This window comes from Hypanus sabinus, chromosome 2 (assembly GCF_030144855.1).
Source record: "Hypanus sabinus isolate sHypSab1 chromosome 2, sHypSab1.hap1, whole genome shotgun sequence".
In the NCBI taxonomy this organism is placed as follows: domain Eukaryota; kingdom Metazoa; phylum Chordata; class Chondrichthyes; order Myliobatiformes; family Dasyatidae; genus Hypanus; species Hypanus sabinus.
In genome coordinates, this window is record NC_082707.1 from 175,008,599 (window position 1) to 175,024,907 (window position 16,309).

General features: G+C 36.3%; 1 protein-coding gene across 7 annotated transcripts in view; it reads left to right on the plus strand.

The window, feature by feature from the left end:
• Positions 1–16,309, plus strand: part of ppm1aa (protein phosphatase, Mg2+/Mn2+ dependent, 1Aa) — a 60,926-nt gene that overhangs the window by 38,514 nt on the left and 6,103 nt on the right. The window contains exons 6-7 of one of the 7 annotated variants that reach the window (XM_059959869.1): positions 8,424–8,466; positions 11,246–13,438. The exons of 2 other annotated variants lie outside the window; for them this stretch is intronic. In XM_059959869.1, the coding sequence (XP_059815852.1) occupies positions 8,424–8,452 (29 nt within the window). In that variant the 3' untranslated portion in view covers positions 8,453–8,466; positions 11,246–13,438. 4 more of the 7 variants (XM_059959882.1, XM_059959862.1, XM_059959874.1 and 1 more) reach the window with 4 other exon arrangements.

Below are 16,309 nucleotides of genomic sequence, written 5' to 3' on the forward strand. Positions count from 1 at the left end.
TGGAACATTTCTTGGAAATGTTCCTATGTGAATGACATAAAACGCAATATTAAAATAATATCTTGACTAGATCAAGTTTTTTCAGCTTTGAATATGGATGGATTAGAAAAACTTTAAAGTTTTATTGTTATTTTTCCAACTGGGGGTCCTAGAGTCTAAGCAGAGACACAGTTCCTGATGATTATTTTGAATTTGTTTGAGTGAATATGATCACTGACTTAGTTTTGAATCTGAATAAAAAATTAATTGCTGAGTCCCAATTAGGAATAGGAGACATCAAGCTAGTCTGAAATTTCACGCTGGAGTATGTTCTGTACATAACTTCCTAAATTTTATTAAATACCTTTTGCACAGTACTGTATTTGTCAACATGAAGTAGAGAGTCAGTTTGTAAATCTGGTGAGAATAAAGGATGATGGGAATGGTGAGGGTGGAGTGCAGTGGGAGGGTTGTGGGACCGGTGGCACAGGAGAAGTGCCAGAGATGGGGCGGGGTGACATGGGTGCAGACACACCCAGCTTTAAGACACCAGGCAAGGTCATTTAATTCCAAACAATTAGTTTATTGATCATTACAGAATGTCTCTCTGGTGTTTCCCACTCCCTCCCCTCTCCCTGCCCCCTTCCCACTCTCAGTCCACAGTAGAGACCCATCACTTACATGTCCTGAAATTAATTTTTTTTGCAGCAGTACAGTGCAATACATACATTTACTACAGTACTGTACAAAAGTCTTGGGCACCCTAGCTGTATATATGTGCCTAAGACTTTTGCACAGGACTGTAGGTATAATATATGGAATCTTGAGAGCAAAATTATTCACTGAAGTGCCAAAGACTAAATGGAAATTGAATTGAAGTAAGATCCGCCATTTGTATAAGCTGATAGAGTATGAAGAATATACAGTATGTGCAAGGGCTTTATGCATGGTTGGTAAGAGAAAGCCTCAGCCAAGGAAGAAGATGGACATTTTAGACTTAGGAGCTGTCTGATGAACATGAAATTATTTAGAGTAAATGCAAAAGAGACAGAATAAATGAGAAAATTAGTAGTTTTAAGCGATAGGAGCCAGTGGTCCTATACTCCATTTCTGCAGAAAACTAGAGACTGATATGGAGAAATGTATAAAGTAGGTAAGGGCTTGAAGTTGAACAATAAAAGAAGAAGGATAAACAAAAGCTGATATTGATATGTATAGGATGACAATGTCAGGATTGGTTGCATTAAATAGCTCCAATTAGGTCATTATTATGTATTTGATAATCATTTCATAGAACGTACCATTGTCTTTGAAGTACAAAAACAAGTATCTCCTGCACCATCTCTTCAAATAAAAATAATCCTTGAAAATATAGATGTCCACATGGTGGTGAATGATACCACAAATCAGATTGGGCTATGTTTCTACAGGCCTTAAGCATGATCCTACCACTAAACATATCTTTACCCCATGGCATTCCACAGAGATTGTTCCCTCCGCGATTCCCTTGTCCATTCATCCCTCCCCAGTAACCTCCCTCCAGCTACTTATCCATGCAAGCGGCCCAAGTGCAACACCTTCCCATTCGCCTCCTTACCCACCTTCATTCAGCGACCCCAAACAGTCCTTCCAGGTCAGGCAACAAATCACCTGCAAATCTCGTGAGGCTCGTCACAAGCTGGGGGACCACTTTATTGAGCACCTCTGCACCATCTGCCACAAGCGGGATTTCCCAGTGGCCAAACATTTTAATTCAGTTTCCCATTCCAGTTCCAATATGTCAATCCATAGTCTCCTCTTGAGCCAAGATGAGAGCCCACGCTCTGGATGGAGGAGCAACACCTTGTATTCTGTCTGGGTAGCCTCCAATCTAATGGCATGAATATCAATTTCATCTTCCAGTGATCAAATTCTCCCCCCCCCTCCCCCCACATTCCCCAGTCTGACCTTTCACCATTTCTCACCTGCCTATTACTTCTCCCTGGATTTGCCCCTCCTTCCCTTTCTCCTATTGTCCTCTCTCCTCCCCTGTCAGAATCAGGTTTATTATCACTGGCATGTGATGTGAAATTTATTAATTTAGCAGCAGCAGTTCAATGCAATTCATAATCTAGCAGAGAGAGAAAAAATAAATGAAATAAAACATGATAAATAAGCAAGTAGATCAATTACATATATTGAATAGATTTTTTTAAATGTGCAAAACAGAAATACTATATATTAAAAAAGTGAGGTAGTGTCCGAAGCTTCAATGTCCAATTAGGAATTGGATGGCAGAGGGGCAGAAGCTGTTCCTGAATCGCTAAGTGTGTGCCTTCAGGCTTTTACATCTTCTACCTGATGGTAACAGAGGAAACAGTGAGAAAGTTTCTTTCTTCTCCAGCCCTTGACCTTCCCCACCCATCTGGTTTCACCTATCACATTCCAGCTAGCCTGTTCCTCTCCCCCCCCCCCCCACCTTTTTTATTCTTTCATCTTCCCCCTACTCAGTCCTGAAGATGGGTTTTGCCTTGAAATGTCAACTATTCTTTTCTATCGATGCTGGCTGATATGTTGAACTCCTCCAGCATTTTATGTGTGTTGCTTTGGATATCCAGCATCTGCAGACTTTCCCATGTTTGAGTATTATCCTTTGATTGCATTATATTAACGATGGCCACCTGCAGTTAAAGAATTGGAACATTTATTAAATAAGTACTCATGCTGCTATAATATTTAAAGTACTACACTAAACATATCATGCTGACTCAATTAAATGGAACAATATCACAATGTTAAAATTGTTCCATTATCCATTGGTTCTTCATGTCCAAACTAATTCTGTGTAAAAGTAATCTGTCTACTCCCATCTGCCTGCCCGCTCCCCAGAATCCTGCATATTCTTTTCATTCTGATAACTACAGTTTATTTTCCTAATGATGCTATGTGCCTGTTATGATGGTGTAAGTTTTCTACTGCCCCATACAGATACGTACTTGATCATGTGATAATAAACTCAATTGACTTTGCAGTACTTTTTCAGTGTGCCTCTTTCAACGAAATTTGCACATTTACTGAATCATCTAGTTTTGCCCAATTCCACTAATTACTATCCTTCTCACAGTTTATTATGCCTTTTAATCTGTGTATTTGCAAATTGTTCCCTGTACTGGTATACATACATACCTGCTGAGTTCTTCCTGCATTTTGTGTGTACTCTTTCCTTCAGTTTTTAAAAAAAAGTATTTTGGTACTTTTCTTCTTTAATCTATTTTCTATTATGTGCTGGTATTCCATGGCTTTAATCTTAGTGTCAAACCTATGATGTGGCACCTTATCAAATACGTTTCCTTCATCAACCTGCTCTTATTTCATTTTAAAAATCCTGTCAAATTAGTTGGGTGTAATTTGTCTTTAAAAAAATTTGTGATGGCTTTCTGAGCATTCCATTTCAAATCATGTCTAATTTGCAAAATGCCACAAAATTTTAAAAAAAGTATTTGAAGTGACCCCTTGTATCCTAGAGTGTAATATATCATGTAGTGATAGAAAATTTGATGATCCTCTGCCATTTTCTCAATCATCAGAAAAATTACAAATTAAATCTTGTTAACCGAATAGTTTTTGAGTTAGTGATTTGAATAATAGTTAAATTAGCAATAAAATTGTACTGTTTTCAATGGTTTTTCCACTCTACCACTCCTAGAAATGTTTCTGCAGTAGTTTTCAGTTTTCTTCTCTGAAATTATGTGTGATTTTAAAGATTTCATTAATCACCATTAAACTCATATTGTGCTAAAAACTAATGTTTTTGAAATGTTGAATTTTAAACAGCAACTTTCAATTCTCTTGCTCTTAATTTGATCATACTACTCTGGAATAAATGATCATAAAAGCAAAAATAAAATCAGGCTAAGATTATTAAAATTCTTAAATATACAAATGTGTGTATATATACAGTGGCATACAAAAGTTTGGGCACCCCGGTCAAAATTTCTGTTACTATGAATAGCTAAGCGAGTAAAAGATGACTTCATTTCCAAAAGGCATAAAGTTAAAGATGACACATCTCTTTAATATTTTAAGCAAGATTACTTCTTTTATTTCCATCTTTTACAGTTCCAAAATACCAAAAAAGGAAAAGGGCCCAAAGCAAAAGTTTGGGCACCCTGCATGGGCAGTACTTAGTAACACCTCCTTTGGCAAGTATCACAGCTTGTAAATGCTTTCTGTAGCCAGCTAAGAGTCTTTCAATTTTTATTTGGGGAATTTTCGCCCATTCTTCCTTGCAAAAGGCTTCTAGTTCTATGAGATTCTTGGGCCGTCTTGCATGCACTGCTCTTCTGAGGTCTGTCCACAGGTTTTCAATGATATTTAGGTCAGGGGACTGTGAGGGCCATGGCAAAACCTTCAGCTTGCACCTTGTGAGGTAGTCCATTGTGGATTTTGAGGTGTGTTTAGGATCATAATCCTGTTGTAGAAGCCATCCTCTTTTCATCTTCAGCTTTTTTACAGACGGTGTGATGTTTGCTTCCAGAATTTGCTGGTATTTCATTCAATTAATTCTTCCCTCTACCAGTGAAATGTTCCCTGTGCCACTGGCTGCAATACAAGCCCAAAGCATGATCAATCCACCCCCGTGCTTAACAGTTGGAGAGGTGTTCTTTTCATGAAATTCTGCACCCATTTTTCTCCAAACATACCCAAAAAGTTCTATTTTAACTTCATCCGTCCACAGGACTTGTTTCCAAAATGCATCAGGCTTGTTTAGATGTTCCTTTGCAAACTTCTGATGCTGAATTTTGTGGTGAGGATGCAGGAAAGGTTTTCTTCTGAAGATTCTTCCATGAAGGTCATATTTGTGCAGGTGTCGCTGCACAGAACAGTGCACCACCACTCCAGAATCTGCTAAATGTTCCTGAAGGTCTTTTGCAGTCAAATGGGGGCTGTGATTTGCCTTTCTAGCAATCCAGTGAGCAGTTCTCTCAGGAAGTTTTCTTGGTCTTCCAGACCTCAACCTCCACTGTTCCTGCTAACTAACTGCCATTTCTTAATTACATTATGAACTGAGGAAATGGCTACCTGAAAACACTTTGCTATCTTCTTATTGCCTTCACCTGCTTTGTGGACATCATTTATTTTAATTTTCAGAGTGCTAGCTAGCTGCTTAGAGGAGCCCATTGCTGCTGATTGTTGGGACAAGGTTTGAGGAGTCAGGATATTTATAAAGCTTTGAAATTTGCATCATCTGGCCTTTCCTAATGATAACTGTAAACAACCCATAGCACTAACAAGCTAACTAAGGTCTGAGACATTAGTAAAAGTTATCTAAGAGCTCAAATTTCTTGGGGTGCTCCTTTCCTTTTTTTCATTCTAAAATTGTACAAAACAAAAATAATATACTAATTTTGCTTAAAATGTTGAAAAGAATGTTTCATCTTTAACTTTATGACTTTTGGAGATCAGTTCATCTTCTACTCACTTAGTTATTCACAGTAACAGAAATTTTGACCAGGGGTGCCCATACTTTTGCATGCCACTGTACATATATACAGAGATATACAGATCTGTATATATGCAACTGCTGTGAAAGTATTGTTTGCTCATTAATTAAAAGCAATTAAATTCAATCAAAATTATTACGGTTAACTCTTTGCAGTCTGGGTTGTCTAGAAATTTCTGCATTTTTGGGCAGTCCAGACTTTAAAGGGTTATACTTCTTCTCTTTATCAAGGAGTCGTCATTCCCAGATGACATGTGGTAGCAGCCAACCAGAATGATTGCATACATCCACAAGCAAGGCCATCAAGTATCCATGAATCACGGGTCTTCATAAGGTTGTTTAATATTGTGAGAAGAGTTCAAAAAGGATGCTAATGCAATACCAAAATTCAGTAACCAGCAATGATTCAGCAAGAATGCAATTTGTTTGGTGGCTGAAAATATGCATGATTGAATTATTTGTTAATACAAATTGGGCATTTTTGATTTAATCGCATTAACATGGAAGTGCAATTGTGTCTTTTTTAAAAAAGAGATCTATTTAGTGGAATATGATCTCTTTTAAAAGTGTATTGCATAGAAAACTTGATGTCCCTATCTGACATAATAATGGTTGAGTATCCAATTACTCAAAAGAATCAAGAGGAATCTTGCATCTAACTCTTCAAACTGTTCTCCAATGCACGACATTGAATAGATTTGACAAACAGTGAACTTGTAAAGTAAATGCTCATCTCATTTATTGATTACATCATGGATCACACTTGTATCATTACATTACTGTGGACTTTTTAAAAGCTGACACTATCCTTTTGTGCAAAGTGATTTATTGTTCATTACACATTGGTATATTTCAAATTTTGTAGCAATTAGCAAAGGTGATTTTCTTTTTAAGTGGCAGAGTGATCTGTGGAAAATTTATTATGTACAAGACTTATGCAACATTGTATCACCATTTAGTTATAAAATTCAATGCTTTAGTGCTTCTCTGACATCTTCCGATCTATGTAAATTGTTAAATAGTTAATGTTACTTGAGAGTCTTAATCATTTGTTTATTGTCAGCCAAGTTATCAAGTCAGTATGGCAGTAATAACTGATGAAGTGTGCTGGTTGTAGTAATAGTCATTGGGTCTCGTCTTTCTTTCAGCATGGAATGGTCTTTCATTATGTCTTTATTTTCCACCTATTTTTAATGAATAATAATTCTGGTACTGTTATTGGCTTGAATGATTCGGTCAACACTGGATGGAAGTTTACAAACAAGGATAGGAAGTGAAATATTTTCTTAGGATAATTCAAAGTACTGAATAGGTTTTAGTTTCATCAGATTAATCTTTTAATCTGGTTATTTTTCCAATACAGTGGTGGAAGTGCCTTTATAAGATCAGCAGGAATGAGAAATATTGCACACTATTAAATTACTTCTATTTCTATAATAATGGCTAAGAACCCATAGCAGGATATACTATAATGGTTTTTAGTGTACTTCAGGATTAGCATAGGCTAGCTTGCTTTATCTTCCAAGTAATTCAGAGAACAGATATTTCAACACTGTATTTAATGCTTGATTATCAGACTTTGGTAACAGGATTGCTTTCTCATTTGAAACCATTTATTAACTATTTTCCAAAAATAGAGAATAAAGCAAAGGACAATGAAAAATATTTCAAGTGGGAAGTGTTATTTAAATCCATTGTCCTGGGGGCACGTAGATTTTATTGTTTGGTTGTTAAATTGTGCAGTGACAATAAACGACTTGAAGAGTTTGCTAATTTAAGTAAATGGAAAAGAATGTATTCAAGAATGGATTATATACACAAAATATAGCCAATTTAAAGTATAATGCGACAATCAAATGAGCTTCCAATTTTATTCATAGTCTTTGTACCTTGTGCATTGGATTCCTTTGATCTTATCAAAGCAGATTTCTTTTTGAATTGTTGAAATTTGTATTCTACAGAATTTAAGCAGATTGGAATTCTAAAGGTGATAAAAATAGAGGTTTTATTTTTATGTAATTTTAGAGAAGTGAAATCTTGTTATGAAAGACTCAGTAATCAGTCCTGAGGATGTTTATTTTAACTTTTTATCATGGTAGCTATAATTCTCCAATAAGTTGCAAAGAAAAATGTGCTGAAATGCATAAATTTTCCTCCCTAAGTACTGAAACTTCATAGAGCATATATTGTCAAATTAATAATTGAAATTGCTTTAGAAGTGACATTTTAATTCCTCTCTCATTTTTCCTTAAGTTTTGTGGTCCAGATGTATGTTTATTCTCAGGCATTACATGATTTTCAAATCCATGTAATTTTCAACAGCCAGTAATGTCAGGGTAATTCACAATAATGTGGATTTGACAGTTTTTACCCCTTACTGATGAATTTGAATAGGCTATTAAACTCAGTCTCTCTAATTAAATTGAATGTAGTAGTATGTTGTTAGAGCAGCCACACCAAGTAACAAATTGCCTTTTCACAATATTGTGATTTCAGTGGATTCATTATTTTATTTGTGCAATTTGTAGTTGTAGACTTGGAATAATAAACATTGCTCCTGAAGTAATATTTAATTGTTTTGTATGAAAAATTAAAAAGCGTCTAAAAGCTATTTATATGAAATGCTCCTTTAGGTAGAACACAAGTTTTAAGACAAGAATGGTTGATACTGATCTTACAAATTTTTAAAATAAACAAAAAGAATAATTGCTCAGATTTTATTAATTTCAATGGCTTGGGAATAATTGTATATCCTAGAAAGTTAGTTATTGCTGGGCTGGAATTTTTTGTTTTTAGTATTGATTCAGTAATGTCATGCTTTTTGCAATTTTTTTACCATTTTTAAATTTCAAAATTGGTTAAATTTCATGGATTGAATGAAAAATTAAGTGAATAAGATGAATGAACTTTACATCTCTGACTAATAATGATTGGATTTGAAATCTTCTTGGACCTATTTTAGAGGAATGTGCATATGAAGATTGGCCTTAACTTCTTTTAAGAAGGTAAGGAGGTTATTTATCTGTGTAATTTGTTCAAATAAGCAGGGGAACTGAAACAAGTTTCTGTACTAACATGCCAAGAAATGACATTAGCATAGGAAGTAATCCTATTAGTTACAATGTCCTGATGCGTTTTGTTCACTGCGACTGTTGCTGCTTGGTTGAATACTGGAGGCCATTCATGAAGTTTATGCAAGGTGATACAACTTCTGGAAAGAAATCCTTCATCATTCAACCACTTCATATTCTTTAACATTATTGTATTCATTTTGTTGTTTCAACCCACTGCAGTCTCCACTTCTACTCTTCTGTTTTTTCTCCATCACAAGATCTTTGACCAGGGACATACTGGATAATCCATGTTTATAAATCAAGTGCAACTTTGTGGAAACAAATATAAATTCCAGATTGTTCCTGTGCTGATGTGAGGTTTTATCATTTGTGGGGGAAAAAAAAACAGCGGGGTTTAGGGTGATTTTTCTTGCTTTTTGTACTTAAAACTGAAAAATTCCAGCCCTAGCTTTTATGAATTTTGATGAATTTACATTTTTCAACTTCAGATTTCAAATTAAAATTAGATAAAGGTTGTATTTTGTAATGGGTATCTCCCAAGTGAGCTGCCCCATTGCACCATGTGACAAATTCAGAAATTCTGGTCAGTGTCATTAATAGAGATATTCACAATATCATTTGACTTTTTCAAGCCTGTTTTATTCACAATATTGCTGCTATGTTTCAGTTAAAACTAGTTTAAATATATTTTGATAAATTAATTAGAATCATTATTGCCATTGAATTATAACTCTTACTTTTACTGAAAAAGGATTAGTGCTTTCCCAGCGTACATGACGAATAAACTCTTCTGGGGCTTCCAGCCAGTTAGAGGTATTGGTTATAACTTTTTCGATGCCAACTCTACCACCTTCATCAGAGATGATGGCTGGGCATGTTTAGTATGATGGTATTATCTCCCTCCATAATCTGTCCCTCTTGATTGGTTAGTCCTCATCCAATCAGGTTTCTGCTCTCACACTTTGTTACAATCGAATGCCAGCTCTTACTTAGAGCGAGACTTTCATGCTTGTTAAAATTCTTTTTCTCTATTCTTATTTCAATGGTTTCATTTACCAGGTGGTCGCAAAATCCATTAGTATAGCACAGTAGTTTTGTGTTGTCAAAGTTAATCTTATGGCCATTGTGAATGTAATGTTCTGCTATATCAAAGTTGAAAGCGGCACTAAAGAAGCCATCTTTGTCAAACTGGAAAACCCATCACTGAACAGGGGGTGGGGGACAACACCACCTAGCAGTTTGTTACAATGCAGTCTTAACATCTCTACCATGGCATCTCCAGAACAGTTCACACCTCCATTCATGAAAAGATAAGACTAATGACCCTCTCATTACCTCAATGACTTTTAATGACTGTCATGTGATTGCTATATCTTTAATGAACTCGGAGTTTATAAGCCAGAAAACTTCCCACCTTGGATCAGAACTGAAGAAGCCTCTCGGATGAGTGGTGAAACATCCTTTAGACCGCACAGCAAGTTCAGTTGCCTTGATTTACTTTGATATACAATGACCTAGATGACTGAGAAGCCTCCATAGATAATGTTTTGCTACGCCAATTTCTCTGGTTCACCCAAACGGATACACTTCCTGTGGTCCTTGATGTGGGTTTCCACTGTGTTTCCCATCTGGCCAATATATACTACTCTGCATTGACAGGGAATCCTGTAAACACTAAAACACGTAACAGAACATTGCTTTCATGGTGGCCATAGGATTGACTTCGATGGCGCAAAACTACTGTGCCGAGCTAATGGCTTTTGGGACCACCTGGTAAAGGATGCCATTGAAATAAAACAAGCAGAATTTTTAACAAAGACAAAGTTCTTGCTCTAAGTAAGAACTGGAATTTGATTGTAAACAAGGTGAGAGCAGAAAACTGATTGGAGGGACGAACTACAGGAATATAAATACCACTGGACTAGACATGTCTAGGCATCATCACTGAGGAAGATGGCAGAGTTGGCCATTGAAACATCGGTTACAATTGATAGATCTACACGGTTGCAAGCCAGGAAAGAGTTTATTCATTTTACTTTCACTGTTTCAACTGTCTACAAACTGGAGAGGTTGTTGTCAAAATTTGGAAGAACATCAACATTGAAGGTTGTGGATTTAGGAAGGCAAATCATTTCTAATTAATGCTCATCTTTTGTTTCAAAGTTTTTATAAAAGGAAATTTAGGTGTGAAGCATTGTCATTCATATAAAAATAAGAAAACATTGTTTTTGAAGATTAAAAAAAAACTGGAAATTAATACCAAAAAAAGAGAATGCCTAAAGCACTCAGCAGATCAGGCATTATCTGTGGGGAGCCTTGTCAGTGCCAGAACTGAGAATTGTGAGAAAACAAGTTTATGTTACAGAGGACAGCAGACAAAGTTGTCAGGGTAGCAATTGGAACAAAATGAAATGGATACATAGTGTAACAACATATGTAGAGGGGGAAATGTGAGTATCTTAATTTGTTAACGTTTGTATTAAATCCTGCGGCTTGTAGCATGCCTAGTTGGAAGATGGGTTTCTTTTTCTTGAGTTTACTGGATGCATTTGAGGAATGTGAACGATCAGAGTAAGATTGGGGCAACAATGTACATTAATAAACTCATTAGCCTTAAAAGTCTTCTACAAAAGAGTCAGGCCACATCATGAGCACCCAATTATATGCCACTTATTCTCTGAAATTTAAAACGTTCTTCTGTCTTTTCCAGTGCTGATGAAGGGTCCTTGACACAAAACAATGACCGTTTTTCCGTTTCATTGATGCTGCCTGATCTGCTGAACGTTTCCAGTTTTTCTACATATTATAGCCATCTTATGTAATTAATTTAAGACTTTCTTCTCCTGTTGTTTATATTGTGTTTCCAAATATGTAACTATTCACACCGGTTTGCCTTACTGCATTCTAGGAGAGTACTGTCCTGGCACAATTCTAAAGAAGGGATTATGTGATGAGCATTAACTTCAAACTGAAACTTACTTATTTTAGCAGAATTTTCCCCCCATAAACAGCCAGAAATATCTTGTATGTTTATATTGTTGGTTATCAGGTAATATCGTTTATACAACTGGATTTTCATTCCCTCATGCATTCCTTTCCCTTCACATTTTTTGAATCGTACAATAACAGCATTGGAAAATATGTTAGTAATTGCAAACAGAATGATTATAGTTTCAGTGAGATGTAATTTAATTTTTATCCCTTTAGAAATACTGGTGTGTAGAATGTTTATCAATACTTAATATGTTGTTCAGAGCTATTAACTTTCTTAGATATCATGTTGTGTTTACAAAGTGCTTGTTAATTGTATATTTTGTATAATATACTGATCCCAACTACAAAGAAAATACTGTGTGAATTTAATTTTTAACTGTAAGCTTGTACTATGTGTTGGAGTCAATTGAACAAATTGCCTATGTTTGTGGATTCTGAAAGATTGAAATACAAATATGGCTGAAGAAGTGTCAGTAATTAAAGTGACAGGCAACTACATCATAATATTGTGTTTTTACTCATGTTAAAATATAAAGATTGCTTGAATGGTTTGGTGAACAATTTGTCCCATGAAATATTTATAGGCTGCTTTCCCCACCTTAGAGGTGTATATTGAGTCATAGGAAACGTACATATTCTTCAGCTGAACCACAACACTAATCAAAGAAGAACAAAATTAGAAGATAGTGTTTACCTGAAATTAAATACTGAAAATTCTGAGAAGCTGTATCTGTGGAGAGAGAAGCGGGAGCATTAAGATCCATAATGTTTTATTTGGCAGAAATCAGAGAGTGAGTATTTGGGGATCATTTTCAGGATGGCTGTTGGTGATCAGTGGAGTTCTGCAGGGCTCACTGTTGGGACTGCAATTGTTTGCTTTTATACATTAATGATCTGGATGAAGAAACTAGTGATGCTATGTCCAAGTTTGTAGACAATACCAGTATAGGTGAAGAAATGTAGTGTTGTGGAGACAGGGAGTCTGCAGAAGGACTTGGACAGTTCAGGAGCGGGCAAAGAAATGGCAGATAGAATGCAGCAGAAGTAAGTATGGGGTTATGCAATTTGGTAGGAAGAATAACAATGGAGATTATTTTCTAAATGGAGAGGAAAATTCAGCAATCAGAGGTGCAAAGGGACTAGGAAGTCTTGGTTGAGGATTCCTTCAAGGCTGAGTCAATAATAAAGAAGGCAACCTCGGTGTTCGCATTCATTTAGAGAGCATGAGAATATAAAAGCAATATACTGCTGAGGCTTTATAAAGCATTAGTCAGACCATATTTAGAATATTATAAGCAATTTTGGATAATTTATCTAAAGGAAGGGTATGGTGGGCCTGGAGAGGGTCCAGAGAAGGTTCACAGGAATACTACGAGGAATATAAGACTTAACATATGAGGTGTTTGAGGTCTCTCAATCTGTACTCAATGGTGTTCAGATGGCTAAGGGGATCTTTGGACTTGAACTATGATCTCATTCAAACCTAGCAGATATTGAAAAGCCTGAATAGAGTGGACATAGAAAGGATGTTCTATTAGTAGAAGAACCTGGCATATGAGGCCACAGCCTCAGAATAATGAGGAAATACTTCATCCAGACATTTGTGAATCTATGTAGTCCAATGCCACATATAGCTGTGGAGGATAAATCATTAATGTGTATTTAAGGCATAAGTTGATGGTTTCTTGATTAGTAAGGAGGTTAAGGGTTATGGGGAGTAAGTGTGAGAAAGGGGTTGAAAAATATCCATAGTTGAAGTGCAGAGCAGATGTGATGGGCTGAATCAGTGGTTCTAACCTTAGGTCATTGGCCTAAGTTGTTAACTTTGTATCTCTCTGCAAAATACTGAGTATTACCAGCGTTTTGTATTTTAATTGTATATACAAACCAATGAAAGTCATTAATGGTTCTCTTCTGGTGTAATACTATTCATAATTCATTGCTGGACCATAGGTCAATATTCCATATGCCTAGTTATTGTTCTTGAAGGATGGAAGGGCGATGATTTGTCCAAGGGAATGCAAAGTTGCAATCACCATAGATCATAAATCTATATCTAACTGTTGAATCAAAAATAGGAATAGATTTTGGTTTATTTGCCTTCCATGTAACTTATCAGAGATGTTTCACCATGGGGATGCAATTGGTGAACTACTTTAAATACAATGCAAACACAATAACTATCTGAGGTTGTTTAGTTGTTGGCATTTCTGTCAACCTTCCATCTGTACTGAAGGGCTCAAGTCAGTGATCACCACTGAACTGGTAAGGATTTTGCATGTCATATTTAAAAACAAAGGTCTGCTACAAACCTGCATCTGCTGCACAGCTGCTCCAAGATAATAAATGTTCATGATAAGACTGTGGACAACATGGATCTCTTTCCACATTTGAGAACCAACTGTCAGTAATTGCATATGTCTGGTGAAATTCACCTCTTTTTCCAGTACACTAGCAAAACCGTTGGACTTCTGAGAAGAGCAAGGTTTGAAGTTGACTCTGGTAAGATGGAGGCTGAGGGTCTGATGAAAGGCGTTGATTGTGTGAATAGTCAGAGGCTTTTTCCCGGGGTTGAAGTAGCTGCCACATGAGGGCACAGGTTTAAGGTGCATGGGAGTAGGCACAGAGGAGATGTCAGGGGCAAGTTTTTTTACGCAGAGAGTGGTGAGTGCGTGGAATGGGTTGCCGGTAACGGTGGTGGAGGCGGGATACAATAGGGTCTTTTAAGAGTCTTTTGGATAGGTACGTGGAGCTTAGAAAAATAGAGGGCAATGGGTAACCCTAGTAAGTTCTAAGGTAGAGATATGTTTGGCACAACTTTGTGGGTTGTCTATAATGCAAATGGTGATAGTGCTCAGTGAAGATGAAGGGTTGTTATTGTAGAAAATAGTGGAGTGTAACTGCAGGGAGATGAAAGTCTATTTAAAAGGCTGAAATTGAGATAGTGAACAGTACAGTTGGAAATTTGAAATAAAAGCAGATTAAGCTGTAGAAAAGAAGGAAGAAAGGCAGATTTCAAACAGATTGGTGACCTCACACAAACGAAGTGCTGGCTTTTGAAACATGATTTTCTTCCTTTCAGTGTGGTGACTTTCCATTGTCTTTATTCTCCAGCTATTCTTCAAACATAACACTCTTATTGCGGAACAGTTTGAATAACTGATGGTAGCTTTAAACACAAGGATAGGAAGTGAATTGCATTATTATGGAAATTCAAAGTATTAAGCAGGGTATAATTTAACAAGATTAGTTGGAAGATAGGGTGCAGTTCCTTGAGCATCCTTTGAACTCAAGAAGCATCCTCTCTCATTTTCCTGTATGTGAATGACTTGATGCGACTTCATGTAGAAATAAGAGTTTGATCACCTTTACTACCAATTTCTATTTAATAGTTGATTTAATATCTCCGATGCTGTGTTATGCAGTTTAGAAACAGGTCTTTTAGCTGACCATGTCTATGTGCCATATCTCTCACGCAGAGCAAGAGGAAAGTTTCTTTTGCTATCACTATTCACTCCAGCACCCTCCACATGAATGTCTCTCTCCATAATATATGCTACTTTCAATGCAAGATACATCCCCTCCCCATTCAGCATTCTGAAGGTACTGTACTCCATTTCTTCAAGTTAACTCTTTTGCCTCTATCATTTGCACCCATTTCTGACACTGCCTTTCTGTGCAGCTGAAGTCCTTTGATCCTTTATGCTTCCCATTTTTGTAGGTTCACCTATTTCAAGATGAAGCAGTGAGCTATTTGTGTTACTTCCAATGCAGTTTACAACATTCAGTGCTAATGATGAGGTAACCACTACATTGGAAAAGTCAAATGCAGATGTAGTGACTGCTTTGTAGAACACATCCATTCAATTTGCAAGGGATCATTTGCAAATACTTTTGCATCCGAGACCCATTCTGACTTCTGCCTTTGGCCTCTCATCCTGTCCTAATGAATCCAGCTCTTTACCTTTCAGTGAGACTCTTTATATTTTTTGGGTCTCAACAGTGCATTGAACAGTTTTGGGATATTTGGTCTTTTGGGTTGGACATTTCTAATGACATTTCATTAACTTGTTATGTTCAGCAAGTTTTTTCTGTGCAGCTGACTGTTCCACTGAATTATTTTAAAATTTCAAATTTGTAACAATGCATTGCTCTGTTTTTTTCCCAGCGTTGTGTTTTTCATTTTTCTCTGTGTGTTATTTACACTTTCTCTGGACAAATTATCTGTAGTTAGCAAACCTTCAATGCTACCTCAGTCTGCATCATCATCACTTCTTTTGCTCTCTCTACTCTTCTACTCTTAAGATTAAAATGTTCTTTTGTTTTTTAACTTTTCCTAGTTCTGATAAAAAGTCATTGACCTGAAACATAACTCCTTTTCTCTCTGTACAAATGTAGCCTAAACTGGTTTTTCCAGTGTTTTCTGTTTTTATTTATGATATCCAGCATATTCGGGAAAGGAGAAAATGCAAGTTTTTTTGTGTGCTGTCTTTTTATGATCTCAATAACCCAAAGTGGTTCACATCAATTTAAAGAAATTTCATTTTAAGTCACAATTTTTGTCAGCCACTTTAAGGCACAAATGTATTATTTTTCATCAAGGTATAACTTCTGAATCTGGCACCAAATGGACTTATTTTGGGGAAAAAATCATTAAGTATATTAAATCCATCTGACTGGTATAATGTATTGAGTGCATGGAATGGGCTGCCGGCGACGGTGGTGGAGGTAGATATGATAGGGTCTTTTAAGAGATTCCTGGATAGGTACGTTGAGCTTA